This window comes from Rattus norvegicus, chromosome 4 (genome assembly GCF_021556685.1).
Source record: "Rattus norvegicus strain SHRSP/BbbUtx chromosome 4, alternate assembly SHRSP_T2T, whole genome shotgun sequence".
Classification (NCBI taxonomy): Eukaryota; Metazoa; Chordata; class Mammalia; order Rodentia; family Muridae; genus Rattus; species Rattus norvegicus.
This window is the reverse complement of record NC_141537.1, coordinates 68,374,910-68,397,223: the sequence shown is the minus strand read 5'-3', so window position 1 is coordinate 68,397,223 and position 22,314 is coordinate 68,374,910. Positions and strand designations below refer to the sequence as shown.

The 22,314-nt window shown below is 44.9% G+C and overlaps 1 protein-coding gene and 1 long non-coding RNA gene across 12 annotated transcripts in view; one reads left to right on the top strand and one right to left on the bottom strand.

Annotated features, from left to right (window-relative positions):
* Positions 1–509: 509 nt before the first annotated feature.
* Positions 510–9,722, bottom strand: LOC147994813 (uncharacterized). The gene is made up of 2 exons (XR_015686492.1): positions 9,510–9,722; positions 510–788 (listed from the first exon to the last, which is right to left on the bottom strand). It is a non-coding gene; the product is annotated as an uncharacterized LOC147994813 (long non-coding RNA).
* Positions 8,775–22,314, top strand: part of Hipk2 (homeodomain interacting protein kinase 2) — a 189,803-nt gene continuing 176,263 nt past the window's right edge. For 8 of the 11 annotated variants that reach the window (XM_087658024.1, XM_087658023.1, XM_087658022.1 and 5 more), the window contains exon 1: positions 8,781–9,164. In XM_087658024.1, the coding sequence (XP_087514150.1) occupies positions 9,146–9,164 (19 nt within the window). In that variant the 5' untranslated portion in view covers positions 8,781–9,145. 11 annotated transcript variants of the gene reach the window in all.

The window sequence follows — 22,314 nt, the reverse complement described above, 5'->3', positions numbered from 1 at the left end:
TACAACCCAAGTTGCATACCTCCTGGGTCTGCTCCATAGAGAAAAAGCTGCAGGAAACTAAGCAAAAAGAACCCTGAAACTTTGAAGCTGTGGAAATATGTGAACCTTAGCAAAACAGAAACCAAGACTAAATTCTTCTTTGCGTTCAGTCACTTACATTTTGTGTTCACTGGTCACACTTTAAAGATTGCCCAGAAATGTACCTCACATGCTAAGCACTTCTTGCATATCTGACACTACAGCACTTCACAGCGGCATTCACAAAGTGCTTTTGTCCTCGGCTGATTTCTACCAGTGCAGACATCATTATCTCATTCCATAGATGAGAAAACTGAGGCTTGGATAAATTTCATATTGTCATCTAGTTGGGAACGAGCGGATGGAGCCCTAGATATCCCACCCATGTTCCATTCTCGTGCAGATGTTTTCAGAGAGGGAAACGTAAAGGAATTTAGAAGTGAAACGAAGAACTCTATTCCTACATGGGATGGCAAAAATGGAACCAGCTTGCAGGAAGACAATTTTATCAACAAGTTACAAGAAAAATGCCTGGAGTCAAGTGCCTGTTTAAGTGGGGCTGGCTGGACACTGGCAGTGGTGGTGGGGTGTGAATTAGGGGGAGGACCTGTAAGAAGAGAAACAGTGGGGTGGTACCGTGCCTCCGAGATGGCTGCAGAAGCACGGGAGGAGGGTGGTTCTCCAAGACAAGCAGATGAGCTCCATTTTGGTAGAGGTTTCTAGAAAGGACGGGCCAGAGCTAGGAACGGTCCACCAATGCGAAGATCAGCCTAAAGGACAAAAGCAGGAGCTAGTCAAGAGAGAGCAAGCAGAGCAGAAGACCTTAGATAGAGGTAGTCCATCAAGGATGAGCAAAGGAAGCAACCATCACCTCCCCGCAAAGGAAGTGGCTACAGAGTATCACTAGGTAAATCTAAACCAGAAGGAATATGTTAAAATGCTAATCTGAGTACCACTTCTGGATTCCTGAGTCAGTGGGTTTGGTTGCGTGGCCTAGATCCCTTATCTCTGGTTATCTCCTGTGGGGTTTTGATGCAGGTGGCTCAAGGGCCACAACTTTGACAATCACAATGATATAACCTCACTGTGTAATCTCACACCCAACCCCCCTCATGGATTAGCAACATATTACACATACATGACTCAAAACATTCTGTCTCCCTTGAAAATCCCTTGGCCAAACTCAAACTCCAGGCTCTTTTTTTTTTTTTAAATTTATTATATATAAGTACACTGTAGCTGTCTTCAGATACACCGGAAGAGGGCATCGGATCTCTTTACAGATGGTTGTGAGCCACCATGTGGTTGCTGGGAATTGAACTCACGACCTCTGGAAGAGCAGTCGGGTGCTCTTAACCACTGCAAACTCCAGGCTCTTAACTAACACCCACCTGCATCTGAGCACCTCTGTCTGAACATCCCACAAACCTTGAACTCAACATGTTCAGAATCACACTCATTTTCTCCCCACACCTGGTGCATATCTGATCCAGTACAGGATCCCCAGCTTGGCACAATGTCCCCAGTGTCCTTCTCAACCACAGCCCCACCCCTCCAGGTTCCTGTTTGGCGGTACTCTTTTTGTACAGATCCTGGACGCACAGACTTTTCTGTGTTGCTGTCCTCTGCCAGAATCCACAGACTAGGCACAGATGTGCCATCACCCCTGCCCCCAAACACGCTTCTTGCCACTTATCCCGCTGAGCTAGCTTTAGCCCACAGGTATCTGTCAGGACTGTGCTCATCGTATGGTATTGTGCTCTTTCACTGATGGTTTTTCTTTGAACCTCAAAAGCCAGGGCCATGGCTTTTATACTCCCACCTCTTGCTTTAGAGATTTAGCACAAAATAAGCAGTCACAGGACAACTAATGAATTGAATTTCTCAAGGAGAGAGAGAGGAGGGAGAGAGAGAGAGAGAGAGAGAGAGAGAGAGAGAGAGAGAGAGAGAACACCAGGAAAGTTAAAGGGAAATTTGAAATGGTTTGCAGGGAGAAGAGTGACTGAAGAGAAATGACTGTCTAACTGAAGTTTGCATAAGAGATCCAGCAGAGGAGGAACTGAGGAAGGATGCTAGGATTGGCACTGAAGAGGTCACTAAAAACAGCAGGTCAGTGACAGTCCAACAGTCCTCTGCCATGAAGGCCAACCCCTCTGGGGCCTGTCTCATAGGGCAGGCTCATGTCAGTAGGGGAAACTTTCAATATACACATGATGCACAGCCATGTTCAGGCTGGCATGCTCAGCCCCTCTGATTCACCCCTGGGCCAGGTTGGCTTTATTTAACAGGATGTGCTGACCTTGTAAAGAGCTTTCTTTAACCTCTTTTTCTTACTACTTCCTCCTTCCAGACTTCTCTGGGTACCTTTTCTGCCTAGTTTGCCCCAGTTCGGCCAGAACTACATGTTGGCAAGGAGCTGACCTGCCTTCCCACCCTCACAGGAAGTCCTCCACAGGGCCTGTTAGCTCTCGGAAGTGCTTCTTGTGGACAAGTCTGCCCCAGCCCATCATTCCTGCAACCTCCAGCAAAAAAACTGCCCTGCCTTCCCCACACCTTTCACCTTCTGGTTCAGCTTCTTTCTCATGCCTTAACTCCTTTTAGCTGGGTGCTCTTTGGGCATCCCCTTGCCTTATCCACACCCCTGCCCGGGTGTCTGCTTGTTTTTGTTTTTCCTATAAACAGAGCAGAAAATGAATGCTGTTTCTCTGTCACCCTGGCCTTGTCCATGCAAGTCCTCTGAGGCTGCTGTGTCTGTTCTGCAGTCACATCCCTTTGCCCTGCCAAGTCTTTGCTCTGCTCTGCCCTTTCCCCTTAAAGCTATAGCTGCTATCATTGCTCATTTGAATGCACTATCCACTCTTTGGAATTCTCTGTGGGTGTGATATTTGTCGCTTAAGTGTCATTATTAAATACCACTCTCATTGAAACCAAGCAGTAGTTGAAAGCAGAAATACAAATGAATTTATTAAGAATAAAACACCCTAATAAGACAATGGTAAAAACAAAATTGAGCACATTATGATTTATTTTAAAAAACAGAATCAAAACAGGAAAGAGAAGCAGATGAAATTAAGAATGTGAGGAAAGGGGGTTGGGGATTTAGCTCAGTGGTAGAGCGCTTGCCTAGGAAGCGCAAGGCCCTGGGTTTGGTCCCCAGCTCCAGGAAAAAAAAGAACCAAAAAAAAAAAAAAAAAAAAAAAAAGAATGTGAGGAAAGAAAAAGAGACAGGCATGACGCCAGAAAGAAAACAGAGACAAACAAGACCAAAGTAGGGGTCTGATTTGTGTGTTTCTGTATGAGTGTGCCCATATGAGTGTGTACAGTCAGAGGACAATCTCGGGGGCCATTCCTCAGAAGTTTCTCCCTTACCTTAACTTTTTCTTCTCCCTTCATCCCTCCAGTCCTCCACCTCTTCCTCCCTCCAGTCCTCTCTACCTTCTATTTTTGCTTGCTTTTTGAGATAGTTCTCTTGTTACTGACTGGAATTCACCAAGCAGACTAGTGTTGGCCCATGAGCCTCAGGGATCTGCCTGACTGGATTACATATGAGTATTACCACACCCAGCTTCTTTTGCTTTGCGGGCTTTAGGGATCTAACTGAGGTCCTCATGCTTGCAAGGCAAGCACTTTACAAATGAAGCTATCTCCCTTGCTCACAGAGGTGATTTTGAGAGTGTGACCTCCTTCCTCTAGGCTCATCTCCACTGGACAGAACAAGCTCAGATGCAGAAATAAGAAGCTGTCAGGAAAACAAGAATAGTAGACACTGAGTCAGAACAAGATGCAACTTACACAGACCACCCTGCTCCAAGCTCCTTGTGGGGAATAACAAGACCCACACCTTTAGTATATGTACCCTAAAGACCACTATCCCTTTCTGGTGGCCTTGAAGATCCTGGGATGTGTGTTTTCACAACTGTAGGCACAAATACAGAAAGAGATCCCTTGTTATTTGTCACGTAAGCAAAGGGATGCCAAGGCTTACCCACGTTTCTAGCTCCCAAGAGAGTAAAGGCTTGCTCCATTTTGTTGAAAGGTGAATTTAGAAGACACAGCTGTGAATTGGACAGATGCTCAGTGGTTAAGAGTACTTGCTGCTCTTGAAGAGGACCCAGAGTTCCCAGTAGCCACATTGTGGGTGAAGCCATCCATAACTCTAGTTCTAGGGAATCTAACTCTGTCTTAGTTAAGGTTACTATTGTTGTTATGGAACATAATGACCAAAGGCAACCCAAAGGCATCTTGGAGAGGAAAGGGTTTATTTCACTCACAGTTCCACACAACAGTTCACCATCAAAAAGAATGGGGGCAGAGACTCAAACAGAGCAGGGACCTAGAATCAGGAGCTAATGCAAAGGCTATGGAGGGATGCTGCTTACTGGCTTGCTCCTGTGGCTTTCTCATCCTGACTTCTTATAGAAGCCAGGACCACCAGCTCAGGGATGGCCCCACCCACAATGGGCTGGGCCTTCCCCATCAATCACTAATTAAGAAAATACCCTAGAGGTTTGTCTACAGCTCAATATTATGGAGACATTTTTCCATTTGAGGCTCCCTTCTCTCTGATGACTCTAGTTTGGGTCAAGTTGGCATAAAACTAACCAGTACAGACCCTTTCCTCTGATGTCCTTGGACATCAGGCATAAATGAAATGTACACACACACACACACACACACACACACACAACACACAAACACACACACACACAAAGGGAAATTGCTCAAACACTATAATACAACAAACTTAAAACAAAACAAAACAAAACAAAACAGGGGTTGGGGATTAGTTCAGTGGTAGAGCGCTTGCCTAGCAACCACAAAGCTCTGGGTTCAGTCCCCAGCTCCGAAAAAAGAAAAAAAAAAAAGAAAAAAAGGGTATTTTTTAAAAGAAGATGATTACCAACTCCTTGCTAGTTTTTTTTTTTTTGGGGGGGGAGGGAGGGTTCTTATTTTTTCTCTCCTAAACATCTTGAAGTTGCTTTGCATTTCGGCCACTAGAGTTCTATGGATTATAAATAGTTGGACTTATTAAATGGGTTAATAAACTCAAAGCACAGAACACTAAGGTGTTTGCCAAATGGACCTGTACAGGCCTTTCCATCTTCTCTCATGGTGCTCTTAGAACCAGGCAGCACTGCACATCATCTTACCCTTTGTCTAGGTATTGTAGTCCTCCTGTCTGCCTGCCTGTCTGCCTGGTTATCCACCTGTCTCTCTGCCCTCTCATCCACAGACAGTCTTTCTCCTTCCCACACCATTTAGACACTGTTGCTCCCTAGGCCACCATCTCATGCCATCTCCCTCCTGTCCCTGGGCCTCCCCAGAGTGACACTTTACAGTTAACTTATGCCTGGTACCTACTTGACTACAGTCACTACAGGGAAAGGAGATGATTAGCTCTCCTCAGCCTGGAAGTTTGTAAAAATTGAAGTTCATTTCAATACAAACTTCCCAGCTATTTGATACCAAGAATGCTAGCTCAACTGGCTTTTTTTTTTCCTTCAACTTAAGTTATGTGTCCATAAGGGACAGCTCTGCTCACAGTGGCCTAAAAAGGAGGTGGATGTCTTACCCATAGGATTCCCTCATGCTTTCTTTTCCTTCTTGAGACTCTATTTCTTTACTGCTTTCATTTTATTGCAGTGTGTGTGTGTGTGTGTGTGTGTGTGTGTGTGTGTGTGTGTGCGTGTGTGTGTGTGTATCTGGAAAGCATTCCAGAAAATAACAAATAAGACTACCCAGATTATCTGCTGCTCACCAGCATGTTGGATGGAGTTAGAGACCATCACTAATCAGGAACAAGTACTAGGTGGGGGCTATCCAAGGAAGTGTGCTGGTGAGTTTGCCCCAAGGAGCTGTCAGCACAGTGTGGGGTAGAATATTTACACCAAAAGGAGGGTCATCCCAGGGAATGAAAATCAGTGGGGCTGGTCATAGGGAGGTGTTTAGAATACTAATTCTCTCTCTCTTTCTTCCTTCCTTCCTTCCTTTCTTTCTTTCTTTCTTTCTTTCTTTTATATAAACACACTGTAGCTGTCTTCAGACATACCCGTCCCCATTACAGATGGTTGTGAGCCACCATGTGGTTGCTGGGATTTGAACTCAGGATCTCTGGAAGAGCAGTCGGTGGTCTTAACCTCTGAGCCATCTCTCCAGCCCCATAATCATTACTTCTTGAACCCCTACTATTTAAACAAATTCTCTTGAATCTAACCTCAGAAGCAGTGGTGAGAGCTATAAGAAACACGTTTTTATAAAAAAAAAATCAACTTCCTAATCGATGTGCTGATAGAGGTGAAGATGAAGTAAGTTGCCATTATCTCCCATTGCCTACCATGTATCAGGCTAGGGATAAGCTGTTAAGACCTGGGGTTGGGGATTTGGCTCAGTGGTAGAGCGCTTGCCTAGCAAGCGCAAGGCCCTGGGTTCGGTCCCCAGCTCCGAAAAAAGAATAGAAAAAAAAAAAAAGATGTTAAGACCTATGTGGTTTCTGCCTTCATTGAGCGTATAGGCAGAGATACACTGCCCAACATGGTAGCCACTGGCCACGTGTGCCTATTAAAATTAATGCTTAGATCTTCAGTCAGTAGCTGCATTTCATCATGTGTTCAATGCCACAAGCAGATGGAAACTCCCAACACTGCAGAAATTTCTGTTGACCAGCATGGGAAGAGGCAAAGGAAGCAACAAGCAATTGCATACTATGTGGTAAAGGTGGAGTAGAAACTGATGGGTGCAGGGGAGCATACTATCTACACTAATATTCTTATTATAATTAAGATGTGGAAACCAAGACTCAGTGAGGTCAGGCAATGAGACCAAGTTTATACACTTGCCAAGTGGAGAGCTGGTATTTGAACTCAGGCTTGTCTTCTTCATGTATTCTTTAGGTTGTTTTGTGAAAGAAATGAGCCAACCCACAGGTAGGAATTCTTTAAAGAGAGACGGCGCCACGTGTGGGAATGTGACATTTTGGGCAAAGGCATAGATGAGCAAGGTTGGCAGAGGAGCACAGGTAAACCAGTCAGGCTGGAGAGGTAGTGATTTGTTGAAATCATGTCCTAGGAGAGGTAAGTTGGAACCTGTCTGTCTTGACTAAAAGCCAAGGAACTTAGAGACTTAGCACTAGATGAAGGCAAGTCTTTAGAGGATAGGAACAGGAAGATGGAGTGGCCAGAACCACTCAATACAAGAGAGTGGCAGTGTTTAGGAGCAACTGGCCATGAACAAATCTCAGGAGACCACTTAAGGATTACAAGGAGATAGAAAGGAAGGGGCAAATGAAGGATGCGAGGGAAGATCAGCATGGGAGACCTAAAGACCCAGGTTAAGGTTCAATACTTTGTATCACTGGACAATATCTTTTCTATTGCGGGCTTCTTTCCTTAGACTACAAAAAGGCAAGGCAGACCCAGATGACTTCTGAGGCTCCCCTCTAAGAGTCTACAAATGTGAGTGACTTTAGGTTAAGGAAAGCACTGCTAAATATTGAGGCAAAGAAGATGGTCGTCAAGGACCATTCCAAAATGAAGAGAAAATTACTTTCCAGTAACAAAGCCAGCTAAGAGTATGCAGGAGCTAGCTTGTCTTTCCATTTTGGTAGGAGGATGAGCACGGGATCCAGAAGATGCTAAGATAGTGAGAAAACAATGGTCTTAAAAAGAAAGGAAAACAATGGCTTGTTTTACAGAAAGTTCTGTAGAGTTATAGGCCATCATTTTACACCCCCACCCTCAAGATAGCTTTTAAACTGTTTTTGATCTATGAACTACAGGTAGGAAATACAGTTTACATCAGGTGTCCAGTATTCATACCTGAAAGTAAAGGTTTTATGAGACAACAATCAACCTCCCTAAGGGCAATGGGCTCTAATATTTTTTGCTAGATTCTTACATTTTGTTGGCTTTTCAAAAGCTTTGTTGTCACCCACTTAATTTCTTTTATGATCTATTCATGTATCAAGACTCAACAAGTTTTCGTAAGTTGGAGGCAGAGGCAGGGCGTCCTGTGCTGACATTCAGAAGCGAACTGGGGAGGAAAACCAGGGCAGGGATTCAGGCTTTGAGAGTTTAAAGAACGTTTCGCCCCGGCCCGAGTAAGTTGAAAAAAGCAAAACCCCGGAACCGCTAGGTGGGACCCTTCCACCCGGATGATGGAGAAGAGGGCTCCCCAAACACCGGGGTCAGGCGTTCATCCTGACGTTGCGTTTTCCCGGGGCGTTCAGGGGGCTCCCTAGACATTCTCCCGAGAGGACGACGCGCCCACTCCCTCCATTCATTTCCCTCGCCTGTAGGCTAGAACGGAGCCCGCACGCGCTGGGGCGAAGACACTTTGCCCGGCAGCGGGACCGCTGACGGCGGCAGCGGATCGCGCTCCCCGGCCCGGCCGGCGCGCGCACACCCACGCGCGCACTCCCAAGCACGCACACACAAAGTTGTGGCCGCCTCCACCGCGGAGCTCCGGTCGGCGGCTACGGGCCAGCGCACCGCGCTCTCGCACAGCCCGGCTCGCACGGCCGCTCGGCTCCCCTCGGGCCGCGCTCGGCCCCCGCCGACGCCGGGCTCTGCCCTTCGGCTCGGCCCTCCCCGCCTCGCATCCGTGCCATCGGCGCTCGATTGCGCGCGGACTCCCTGGGGCTCTTCCCGGCTCGTTCGCTCGCGCTTGCCCGCCCGCCCGCTCGCGCCCGGCCGCGCCGCCCCGCCCCCGCCCCCTCCCCCCTGCTCCTCACGGGCAACTTTTGCCGGCGCCCCCGCCTCACAGCCATGCGGAGCTGAGCTCCGGCCCGGGCCCTGGCCGCCGCAGCCCGCCCCGGCTCCCGCCCTCGCGGACCCGCCCGGCCCTTGGCCTCGGCGCCCTAGCCGCCCCGGGCCGGCCGAGCCCCCCGCGTAGGGCCCGGGCCGCGGCTACGGCGGCGGCGGCGGCGGCGGCGGTGGCGGCGACGCGCCCGCCCGGCCCCCTCCCCCGGCGCCGGCCAAGTGAGGCGGTGATGCGGGCGCTGGCGGCCTGGGCTGCGCCGAGAGCGGAGACACAGGCTCAAGATGGCAGATTCCCACTGAGGCTGAGGGGGCCGAGCTCGCGCGCCGCGTTCCCTTCTCCGTTGCCATGAACCGCGGACACCCCGGCCCCGATGGCCCCCGTGTACGAAGGTAAGGGGCGCCCAGCCCGCGATTCCTTGCTCGCTCGACCAGCCGCGGCCCCCGTAGCTTTGTTCTGCCCGCGGCCCCTTGCCCGGCAGCCCCGGACCGCAGCCCCGGGCCCTGGTCCTGGGGGCTCGCGACCCTCCCGGGTGCTCCCATCCCGGGCCCAGACGGGACCGGAGCCGGCCTGGAGCAGGATCTTATTTCCAGGGCAGAGAAGGTGGCTGGGGGGTGTGTGCCGGTGGGCTGCTGCCCAAAGAAAAGAAATGGGGGCGGCGTGTGGGAAAAGACGGATCCGTGACTGCTTTCTGTTTATTTGCGATAAATGAAGGTGATGCGGTCCTCCCCCATTACCTTTAAACGATCTCCGTTCTACTTGTCCGTCCTCTCTGCTCCCCTTTCCAAACATCTCCACTCCTACCCCACACTCCTTTATTCTTCCCGAGCCTCCGATTTTTTTGGGGGGTGGTGGTGGTGGTGGTAGTGGCTGTGGAATCCGATTGAAAGGGGCCAAGCGATGAGAGAGGGTTGAGATGAAAAGTCCATTTCAGACCCAGGCAGAACAATGAAATAGGCTCAAAATCTCCCCGCAGTTGGCGTGTGGAAGGGAAAATGTAGTTTGGTTTTTTTTTGGGGGGGCGGGAGGGGCGAAAGAAGGTTTTCTGGCTCGGCCTGGGTAGATCGGTGCTGTGCACCTTCACCTGGCGTTGGCTGATTTTTTTTTCCCATTTGGCTGTCTTCAGAAGAAAGAAAAGGTAAGGCGATACAGCTGCCTCGCGCACTCTTTCGGTTCTCTTCAGTCAGTTCCGTCAGCTTGCAGCGAGAAAAATCAAGCCGGAATCAACTAAGTTTTTACACTTCTATGTGTTTTTGTGTGCTTGTAGTACGGGGTATTTTTCAACCAAAGTGTGCTAGATTTTTTTCAGTTATTTCATCGTGAAAATGTTTCTTTCGTGAAATCATTGAAATAGCAGCCCTTTTACATACTTTTAGCGTGGGTCCATCTGGCTTTCTTTCGGTTTTGTTCAGATATTCTGTGGATGAAATCGCAAATGAGAGGGAAATGGGTTCGCCAGGAACCAAGAGGAGGGGCTAGGGGAGATTGTAATCCTTTAAACCCGGGGAACTGTTGGGCCGGGTGAAACAGGGATCTCATTAATAGTTTTATCTCTGTTAGGAGAGGCTGATTTAAAAAAAAAAAACTTATCTGAAAAGAAAATCTGTTATTAGTTCCAGGGCTCTGAATGAATTAGGTTTCTGCACGGAATAAAGTTACCAGTCAGGCTCTGAATAACGAGGCTGTAAATAACCTATGGACTGTAAATATTTTTTCCAGAGTCTCTTAGAGACAAAGGGGCTGTTTAGAAAGCAACAGAGAAATGTTATTCCAGGGGCTTTCCTCTTTGATTCCGAAGAACACAAGGTCTATTTAACCGTTCCACAAAACAAAACAAAATTTCGGGTCACTCCACCACGTAGAATAGGAACATGCCAGTGGGGACGTGAGCATGTAGGAGAGCCCATGTCGGGCATTCATTGTTCATCTGTGTCTAGGGGAGGGGGGCTGCAGTCAAAGCTCCCACTGTCTAGAGTGTTAAAATGAAACAGTTTTCTCTTTATTAAGTACCTCCTTGAGACTCCCTCTGCTGGACACTCGGGGCGAGCATTTTAGAAAGAACTTGGCATTGAATTCACAACTGTAATAGAGGAATAAAAATTCCTCTTCCAGGAGGCTGGGGTAGGTGGGTCGGGACATATTTTGTCAACTTTGAACAAAACCACCCAGGGAACTTCATTTATCAGGTTGATTTCATTTGAAATCCGTGAGGAATGTAGGCTACCCCCCTGGGGCTAAGTAAGACCCAGCACAGTTAGTCCTAGAACATTGTTCTTTTAGTGATTATGTCGGAAAAAGAATTACAGGTGTGTAAAGTGTTTCAATGTAGAACTGTGGAGCTCAGAGGTCTCCACTCATAGTTTTACTTTCCAACCCTCCTTTCTCCAAGGCAACCTAGTTCATCACCTCCTTTCAACCCTGGGTTTTCTTTAGCCTTGTCTGTGGGTTCTCTTAATTGTTGTTTTGTTTGTAGATTTTTTTCTTCTTCAGGAGAGCATCTCTTCACATCTTTAGAATTTCCTAGTCTTGCTCAGCACTGCTTCTCCACCAACCCAGAGTCACTTAGCCCCAAAGTCAGGCCTGACTGGTCTTTTTGAAAGAGACTTCTGTTAGGCATGCTATGAGACAGAGAAATGACCTCCATAGTCAAGGTCTATGCTTCGAGGACCTACATTTACTCACAGTGCTGAGTGTATCCAAGACTACAGTGACCTCTCCCTTGACCCCCAGTGACAATCTGTGGATTCAGTGAACCTGATTTTTATATTTCAACCAGAACCCGGGTCTCTCTCTCTCTCTCTCTCTCTCTCTCTCTCTCTCTCTCTCTCTCTCTCTGTGTGTGTGTGTGTGTCTGTGTGTGTGTGTGTGTGTGTGTGTGTGTGTCTGTGTGTCTTAAATGAACAGGATTTTTCTTACTGACTTCTCCAAAGGAGGGATTTCTCCTCCTAATAGTTCCACATGATTCTTCTTAGGAGTCTAATGACACATGAGACTTTTTAACTGGAATTTCTCAAATGGAGTGTGACTCGAATACCCAGTGAAGGCTGGAATGTGGACTTTAGACAGGTGTGCTGTTTTTGAAACAAAGCACATTTGATAATATGAACTAATAAGTGGCAAAGTGTGAACAGTCTTCTAGTACTGTTTAAGAGTTGCTTTGTAAACCTCACAGTAGTTTTCAGTGACTTGGTTCTGATCAAGTTAAACTTCTTATAATAAAGGGGGGTATTTTCTTAGAAGGTTAAACATTTGCCTTATGATTATATTTCTCCATCAACTTGCTTACCTAGGTCTTTTCAGTATGTAGTGCAAAGGTCAACCACAGGGGTTTGTATTTCTATGGGTTCCCAATTAGAGAGACCTAAATTCCGAGTTTAGGCTAGTTGATCAGTATGGAGGAAACCAAAGAACCTTCCACATTCAGACTTGTAAACACTGACATGCTGAAATCCCTCATCAGATGGACCTGAAGACACACGGCCACCAAGATGCAAACCAGGAAACAAGACTCTGAATCATCATCTTCCCTGAAATGAATTTTATAATGCATCATCTATAATAACTTTGCCCGTGTTTTTATTGTAAATTTTTAAATAAGAAAGCATAACTATTGTTTTCCTTGTTGTTACATCTGAATAGTGAATCAAAACTCATTAGTTTTATCTTTGGTACTGGACAGGATGGCAGGACACTCAAATCAGAGAAAGTAGAGTTTGAATCTAGCTTATGACTTTGGTATCTCATTTTTCAGAACATTTATCCTTTATTGGATCGTGTGAGAATACTATTAGATCCCAGTCTATGTAGTAGAGTTCTTGCCTAGAGAAGGCATTTTCTCACTCTGTGTTAAATCCCTCTGTTCTGTCTTTTTTTTTTTTTTTTTTTTTTTGGTTCTTTTTTTCGGAGCTGGGGACCGAACCCAGGGCCTTGCGCTTCCTAGGTAAGCGCCCTACCACTGAGCTAAATCCCCAGCCCCAAATCCCTCTGTCTTTAGTTGTTTACAGGCATGATGACTCCAGGGAAAGCATAACCCTCAAATAGTTTAGAAAACCAGCACTAGGAACATTTCAATTTCAATTATTAATCTCCTGCTATTCCTTTTCTAGTTTGGGAACCAGCAACAATAAACCCCCATAGCCACAGAAGAAAGAACCTTTTTCTTTTCCTCCTCTGTGACCTTTCCCGAGTCTTTATTCCCATTAAGCTTCTGCTGGTTTCAAGTACAGAATGTCTTCTTCCACAGCAGCACTTTTGTGCTATGTTAAAAATGTGCAAACAACTAGTAAGGCAGACTTTCAGGGGCTGCAGCTGTGCTCCTGGAAGGTATCCCTGAGAGTGAACAATGACCTTTGCCCTTAGCAAGGACCCATTCCTATACAAGGTGGCAGACTGGGTAAGGAGTCTCCAAAAGTTCCTTACTGGTTCCTCTTCAAGGAGAGGGTCCTACCGAGCCACATGGCAGGGCCTGGCTCATTAGGCAATTAAACATGAATTTCTTACCAAAGAAAATTGAGGGCTTTATGCAAATTATAGCAGCTTACATGCTTCATACTTTGTTTCATGCTCCTTCATTTCTTTCTTCCTTTCTTCCATAGAGATCAGTCCTAAGGCTCGACCTTCAGGCTTGTATGGAACAAAGTACTGATGATCAGGAGGGTAGGGCGTGTGCGTTTATTACTGTTTTCAGAATGCATGCTTTGCTAGTGCTTTCTGGTAGTCCTAGTATGACGATTCAGCTGCTTGGGGCTGCAGTCAAAGGCCAGATTCAGAGTAATGCCAGCAGACTTTGTGTGACCACTAATAGAGTGTGAACTTGGAAGGCCCACACTCATAATAGCTCCATTTCATGCGACAATACTTTGTTGAAAGAGAAAGAAGAAGAAGAAGAAAAACCCAGAAAATTGAAAACCCAGAGTACAGGAAGATCTTTATTATTATTTTTTCTTTAAAAGAAACTGAGGATCTTGAAGGTTGATGATGGTGATTATGACTTGGAACGTGATTTGGATCATGTACTTTCTGCACACTCTCTACTCTCTGAACTCCCTGATGTCCCCTCATTCGGCAGACCAGGGTGCATCTGTCATGCACTCATTCAGCAAACATTTACAAAGGCTCTGCTGTGTCCTGGGACTCATGGCAGGTTCTGTGTTTAGAGAAATGACAAAGACTTGGCCTCTGACCTAGGAGTTCAGGAATAGGGGAAGTGAAAGTCAAAATATTTAAACTCATACGGATTCACTGGGCGGTGTGTCTGACCCAGATGCAAATGGTTGTTTGTTTGTTTTTGTGCGTGACAGTTTTTACATGCTCTTGTTTTCTTAAGTGTAAAGGGAAGACCCCCAACTTTCCTTTTATATCAAAATGTTTTCTTTAGTTGAACTACATTTTTTTTATGAATATCAAAGCCCCTCATTACAGATTTCTGTAATTTCTTAATCATCACTATCTCTTTTGCAGAGGATGCTACTTTCCTCTTTCTTTACTTAACTTCTATTGTGTATCCTCATCAGTGCAAATACTGTCTCACATGCACATGCTTGCTGCCTGGGTAGGTTTTGCTTTTTACAGTTAGAGTTGAAGGTTGTGTTGTGAGTGGTCTCCCCTCCGCGTGTGCCTGTTGGAGAATTCCTTCCTGTCTTCACTGGCTCACTTGTACTCCAGATAGTCATGTGCTGGGCACTCACTGGTGGGACATAGCTGGGTCATCACACAGCAGCTTTTAGTAGTTATTTTCCTGGAGCAGGTCATTCTGGGAAAAGACAAGCTGTGCCCTTAAGTCGGGAACCTAGAGTCTCTGCAGGAGCCTCTGAGAGGTGAGAGCTTCCTCCCTGCCTTCAGCAGAGTGACCTGGGTGGGGGTGATGGGGATATGCCCTTGTCTAGTCATATAGGAGATGGCATCCTTTCTATTCCCTTTGTAGTCACCGAGGAAACAACGCTCCCCTCTCTTTTTCCTGCAGCTGTGTTCCTGAAAGGTAACCCTGAGAATGCAAGGTGACCTTCGCCCTTAGCAAGGACTCATTCCCTGACTTGAATCTTCAGCTTACTGGTAGCTCTTATTCAGGAAAGAACATTAGCAATTCCTCATTAACCACTTCTAGTATTTCATGAATCTGATGGTCCAGGAATCCCAGGGCCTGCTAGAAATCTCATCTGCTTTCAATCAAACTTGTTTTCATTTACTTTGTTTCTCTAAAACCTTTCATATATTTGAAGATAATAATTGGACTCCTTTGCCACCCCCACCACCTCATGCAGAGCCTGTTTTTGCCTCTGAAATATCTCCTTTCCCTGTTGTGAACTCTCTAGTGGCTCTCCATTAAGAAGATGGCGGTAATCAAATCTAAACGCAATTCTTAATAATAGTCTTATTAGTATGAAACTGCAAGAAAAGGGACTTTAGGATTTTTGCTTCCTGGAAAACTTCTGGAGAGCAAGAACCATACCTGACCCATCTTTGTGCCCCCAGTTGTAGCAATACAGTTCCTTAACCCTAGAAGGAGCTTTATAAATGTTTGTAGCATTGACTTCTTTACAACAGCCCAGGGTTCCTTAACCCTAGAAGGAGCTTTATAAATGTTTGTAGCATTGACTTCTTTACAACAGCCCAGGGTTCGTGACACTCAACTGGATCCTGAGCCTTTTTTTTTTTTAAAGATAGGATCAGATCTGACTTAATAGTTCTGGTTCGCCAGGAACTAGACCAGGCTGGCCTGAAACTCCACTTGCCTTTGCCTCCAGAGTACTGGAATTAAAGATGCATGCCACCATGCCTTACCCTGCTGAGTATTTTTTATACTTTTATCTAACATCCTTACCCCCAATGAAGATGCCATCTTCTGCTTGACTCTACATGTCCCTTTGAATTTCATCTATTTCTAGCTCTTGAGTCTTTAAGTGTCTGCTACAGAACAGACAGAATGCAGATTATTCCTGTTTGAAAAAAAGAGTGCACAGAGACTCTGTGACTCAGTGTAATATTACTTCACCCAGATTAGAAAGGACAGTTTGTCAAATTCTTTATAGATTCTGAGTCAGCAAAACCCAAACCTGTTTTCCCAGTCAGTGAGCCAGGTGTTTGTGATAGTGGTTACAAGGCCAACTTCAGAGGGTATCCTCCTCCTTGACAGCCTAGAGCCAGTAGAAAGGACAAAGATATAGTGGAAAGTCTCACAGCCACCATGTCATTTTCTGATGGATGGCTTTGCTATTAAAAAAGTAACTTATGGAAATCATTACCAAAAAAAGTAGCAAACCTTCAAAACTAAAAAATAGTTTTGTGGTGCCACTTACTTGTGAATATGCTACTGACTATATCCGTAGTGAAGTGTGTAGTATGCTGTCTTTTACAATTCTTGCCGAACTACTTTTGCCCTAGTACATTCTGATCATTTAAGTCCCATGTTTAAAGAGAACTGAGACTGATAGACTCTTCTGTGTGCTAATGTGTAGACATTATAAAAACCTCTGTCACAAAGAATGCCGTCTAATACGTAATAGAATAAGGCACCCCATTCCTTGGTGGTTCTGTCCAGCTGCAGTGAGAAATCTCTGCGAAGCACTTCATAATGTGGGATGAAAACAGCCATTCTCATCCTTACAGTTACAGATCACCTCTTGGTTACAAAGACTTGTTTGTGACAATGGGACATTTCCCTCCAACCAGTATTTCTTTATTCAATCTGTGAATTATTTTTCAATTATAAAGTGACTTTTCCAAGGATTTGTCAAACTCCATCATGCCAGTTTTGTATAGACCTTTGATATCATTCTATTTAAGAAGTCCATTTTTGTGGTCCTTGTACCTGCAGCCTGTAAAAATAACACAAAAGAAAGACTTGTAAAACTGGTTTGTTACAAGTTGTGGAAGGTTTTTTTTTTTTTTTTTTTTTTTTTGGATTGTTTTGTTGTTTTTGTTTTTTCGCACTTTTTTCCACCCTCCAATAAAGAAGTTATAGAGCTCTGTCAAGAACCAGATTGCAGATTCCTGGAATTCTGCAGAAAGACAGTGAGCTTACTCACCCTCCTCATTCTCTGTACCTGCATCTGGTCATCAGAGCCCATGCTGGTAGCAGGGACTTGAGGTGGGAAGGTGGCTTTAGAGAGTCTTGTTTCAGGGAGAGCGAAAGGCCGCCCAGGGGGCACACTATAGTTTCCTTCACTTTGGGTCTTTTATATCTGCAGCTGCAGCCTGGAATGATCACTGTAGTTCCAGTCTAAGTACGACTTGAACCATAGGGAAAAGATTAATTCATATTCATTATGTTCTGCTTACGGAGATGGAGAAGGCTTTCTAATGTATTACAGAAATGAAAATGGTCAAAATAAAGTTTCTCTTGATTACACCATGACTCACTCCACAAAGGATTTAAAGCCACATAAAGAGTTAAGTTTCTGGTAGGGAGGAAAATTAATTTATGTAGATCAATTTCGTGGATCAGCCAATTCCAGGGAAGCTGGATAAATGAGGTAGTCCTTTTATAAAGACAACAGAAACAGCCGAAGCTCTGGTGCTGGCTTAACAAGGTGAATGAGCAGAGCGCATAATGGGATTCATTTGCAAAGTAATTTTTGCTTGGCTGGAGTGGTAAGCACAAAACAGACCAGCAGATGAGGACAGTAAGTGTTTTGGATCAGTTGTCAAAAGCTTAAAAGGGGTTCCAATTTAAGAGACATTTTACGGTGTGGAGAAGGGGACTGGTATCAAAACGATACTTGAATCAGGTGATTTTTAGTGGCCTGGATGTAATAGGAGGAGGGAGGGAACTTGGGAGAGCCTGCCAGGAGGCTGGATCCTGGGAAAGGAGGTGTGAGTGCTTTGGAGGTGGCTGGTGCCTGAGTTGCCCAGAGGTTCAAGAAGTATTTGTTCTGTTTTGCTTTCCTCCTGTACCTCTGGATCAGGATTGAGGATCAGGGAGACTTGCTGGTTTGGATAAAACATTTTTTTTAAATTCTTTTAAGACTCTCTTCTTTTTGTAGGCTTCTTTATATTGTACAGAGCCTTCTTGGACCATAGAACAACCTGGTAGGGCCTTCATGAGTTAGTGTTCTACCTCTGACACGTGAGGATACTAAAGTCCAGATCAAAGAAGAGGCTACAGTTGCTGCCTAGGGAGGCCAGGGTGGGAGTGGGGTGGAGTGATGGCAGTGTGCACAGAAGCTCACAACAGCCTAGAATGTCTGTCTTCTAGGTTCCTGGGACTCATCAGAACCACTTCCTGTTATCCCCAGTCCTTGAGGGTGCCTGGCAGCCTGCAGTATTGCAGTGAGGCCAGCACCTAAAGGTTGTGTCTTTCTTTCCTGAGGAGAGCAAGGTCCTCAGTTGTCTGTTAGGAGCTCACTCCTTATGTGAGCAAGTTTACAGCTTGCCACTGTGAGCTACTTATTAACAACAGAAAAATCACAGGCCAGGGACCAGTATAATCATGATTAATTTCACAGAACCTCAAAGTACTTTTAAGTCATAAAGCAGCTTTTAAAACAGTTTTGCCTTCTTAAGGTCCAGTTTTGAGTCATTCTTGCCATTTGACATGACCACAAACTTGAGGCTTGCCCCTGCTTTCAATAACAACATGACCCTACTTGGGATCCTGTGAGCACACTTGCACTGGTCTTGGTTTTGACCTGGCTTAGAAGCATGTCCATGTTGTCTGGACACAGACTTATTTAACACTGATGAGAGTACAAAACTAAGGGCAGGTTTGCTTTGACATTAGCAGATCCTGGGGCAAGAGTGCATCTAACTACCTATGCCATTTTGTTTTCCTGGTTAGTGAGTTCAAATTGCAACCATCCCACCTCCTCTTGGGACTTGGGATGTCCCGTGGATTCTTGTCAGGCCTAGGAGTACATACCCACAGACCCTGAGAAGGCTTGAGACCTATGGACAGGGAGCCTACAGCCCTGGGGAAGTAGGAGATAGTGGATTCTCAGCCTATGGATGGGCACACCCCTTGGCTCTGGAGACCCCTCAGCCATAGCTCGGGGTTCTAGGTGTTCTGAATCTTGCCTAAAGGCAGTGCTAATAGGGGGGGTACCTTGTGTTTCGAACACTTCAGTAATGAAGACTATTTGAAATGTTTCCTCTGTAAATGACAGCTGTTATCATGTTACCTTATATTCTCTTCCCTCCTCCTATTCATCTCATGCTTGGGGTTGCTTCATAAAGCATAAGAGTCCTACGTCCTATGACCCATGTCCTATGGCTTGCTAAGGTAGCTCCAATAGTCAGCATGTTCCTCCCCTCAGTGAAACTTCATGGAAGACCTAGTAAATCTGATAGTTACTCTGTGAGTTTTGGCCACTGGCAGTTGGGGCCTCCCCTACAGTTCATCCTTGACAGTATCTCTCCTCTCCACTTTAAGTGCTTATTATCTTCCCACAGGGTCCCTCTGCCTACCTATTTATCCTTCTGACGCTGAGGATCTTGTGTATGTTTGTGCCTTGTTTCCTGGTAGGTGGGAGGGTCCAAGGGATGTCATAGAGCTCTCTGAAGTATATCTTTGTGGGGCACTATTTTGGAGAACCATCAGTCACTTAGAAGGCTTGTTAAAATATGTGGCCCTGCCCCTAGAGTTTCTAAGTTGTGAAGTCTGTGATAGACCCCAGTTGCATTTCCAGTGGTGGAAAGTCATTGTTTTAGAGGAATGCATTTTTTAAAAAAATTTTTGATTAGTAGATTCATTATGATCTTTACATGAGTACACTGTGGCTATCTTCAGACACACACCAGAATAGTGCATGGGATCCCATTACAGATGGTTGTGAACCACCATGTGGTTGCTGGGGAATTGAACTCAGAACCTCTGGAAGAGCAGTTAGTGCTCTTAACTACTGAGCCATCTCTCCAGCCCCAGAAGAATGCATTCTTAATGAAGAATTGGTGCACATTTAAAATCAGAAAGGTATTTTGATAAAAGTTTTTCTTAGATGTGTGGGGGAGTGACATAGCATTAGCAGGACTGGCAGTCCTGCTGCCTTTGTGACTATGACTTCCCGAGAGGCTCAGGAATGTGCAAAGGCTGCCTCTGTCCTCTCATAGACCTTCCGGTGCCCTCTGGCACGTCAGTGTCTGCAGGAGTTACATCCTCTGGCCTTCCACAGCCAACTAGTCTGCAGTGGTACAGTTTGGCCCTGGGACCCTGGGACAGATTGGACAGTCGTCATTCACATAGTAACATATTATTATTGCTAATGTTTAAAAGCTCTGTGATCTTCTCAATTTATGGAAGGGGAAATTGAGGCTTGACAGTATTAATTAAATAATAATTAATGATAATAATTATTATAATAATTAAATAATTAATGTATTTAAAGCCTCTGACTAGTCCTAGTAGAGCTAGAGCTCGAACCTGAGTCCACCTGACACCAGCCTGTTCTTGTCTTGATCTTGTCTTGTCTGCTCTCCTTCTCACAGGTTTGTTAGAGTGGCCCAGAAACACACAGTAAGGTTCTAGAATCCTTCTCAGAGAAGAAATAACTAAGTTAAGACCATTAGTGCTAGATTGTTAATCTCCACAACACAAATGTTCTTCAACACCCAAGCCAGACAAGGTAGTGAGAGCGTGAGAGCGAAGCACAGTGCAGTGGCTGGTGTGGAGGAGGGGTGTGGATCAGGACAGCCAAGCCATGAGCCCACCTTGAGCAAGGAGATGTGTTTGAAAAGCTGATGCACACAGATTTATCAAGCACATGAGGTTGCCTGTTGCATAGTAAGACTTTACTGGATCCCTGTGGCTTTGCTGCTATGCAGATGACATAGGAAGGTGAGGCGGCCCATCCTGCAGAACGATCAATACAAAGCAGCCTAGATCCCACTGGCACCTTTTATTGTCAGGTTATGCCTGTGTAGTGGAGACTTCCCAACAATTGTAGATAAGGAAGTGGAATTAGTAAATAACGTTGGTTCCTCTCTAGACATAAATGACTTTGTTTCCATCAAAGTCTGAGTATTTTAAAGCAGAGACAGGTTTATGTTGCTTTCCTTGACAGATAAAGTGGTAGGAATAGAAGTTAGGTCTGAAAGGAAAGAGTAGTGAACCCAGTACAAAAACAAATCACGCCACTCACTTCAAGTATACATATGACTTTTTGTTTTAATTGAAACAAGATCTTTCTATGTAGCCCATACTGGTCTCAGACTCTGTGTAACAAAGGCTAGCCTAGATCTCAAGATCCTCCTGCTTTAACCTTCTGAGTGCTATAATCTCAGGCTTACGTTGTCACACTTTAAGAGTGAGTGTGTGTGTGTGTGTGTGTGTGTGTATTTAATTATATATGTGTTCGTGAGTGCAGTCAAATATTGGAATCAAACCCAGGGTCTTCCACATTTTAAGCAATTCTCTATCATGAGATACAGCTTTGGCTGGCCCCTAGCAGGCCATATGACATCTCTTATCTATGGGGAAAATTAGGCGAGCCAGACTCTGCTGCCTGAGAGTGTTCAGCAAATGATGGAGGAGGATCCCCAAACAGGGAGAGGAAAGCTGACACGTCATATGGTGTTACACCACATTCTCATAAGTCTTATGTGAGCCAACCAATATCAATTGAACACACTCAGCATGTCAGAGACTGCTCTAGGTGCCTACTGGACAGCATTGCACCAAATGGATCAAACGTCCCTGAAGCAGCTTGTGTTACAGTGAATGAAAGCAAATAATCTAGTGTTTTTTTTTTTTTTTTAGAAAGCTGGAAAGAAATAGAAGTGGACATTTATTAAATCCCTGGAAAGGTTGAAATTTCTAAAATTAGAATCTATAGATGAAATCACAGGAAAATATCATTAATATTGTCAGAGTAAACATTCCCCAAATGTTAAGATTATTTCTGGCTTTACCATCATGAATTATTCCTTAGGATAATTCCCTGTAACATTAAAGTTTGTCTGAATTTTAAGATCTGTTTTCTAAATTATATTTACCAGGTCATTTGAACATTTGTCATATTTTAGATATATACCAAATAGATTAATTTCTTCCTCAAAGTGTTTTCAAACTAAACAATCAAACTACCAAGATGAAGACTTAAATGAGCCCTCCCGTTTATTGTGGAAGGAAAAGAGTTCCTTGCTGTACTTGGTTCTGGACCCTGTTCTCTAAAACTTTTCTCTGAGAGTGACATGTGTCCCAGACTTTGAATACCACTTCAGTGTGTCCATGACTCTCAAAGTTCCATCAATACTTGACTGGTTTTTTTTTAAATTAATTTATTTATTGATTTCTGGAATCGTGAAGTTTATTTGACATCTCTGTGTAGAGATCTCCTGGATATCTCTTTAACACATCTAAAACACCTATGTGAAGTACACCCAGTTCCATGCTTTGTTTACTTCCCACCCAGTCCATTCCACACAGTAGTGGGTCTCAGAAACAGTGGATTCGCCCATGCCTTTGTTTACTTCCTATTTAATCCATCACTGCTTTTTTTATTTTTATTTTCTTGCTTCCCAAATATAGCCATTCTCATTATTAGCTGTAGTTATGTTCTGTAAAGTTGCTGTAAACCCTGAATTAATGAACAGTGAGCCATTATTGGTAGG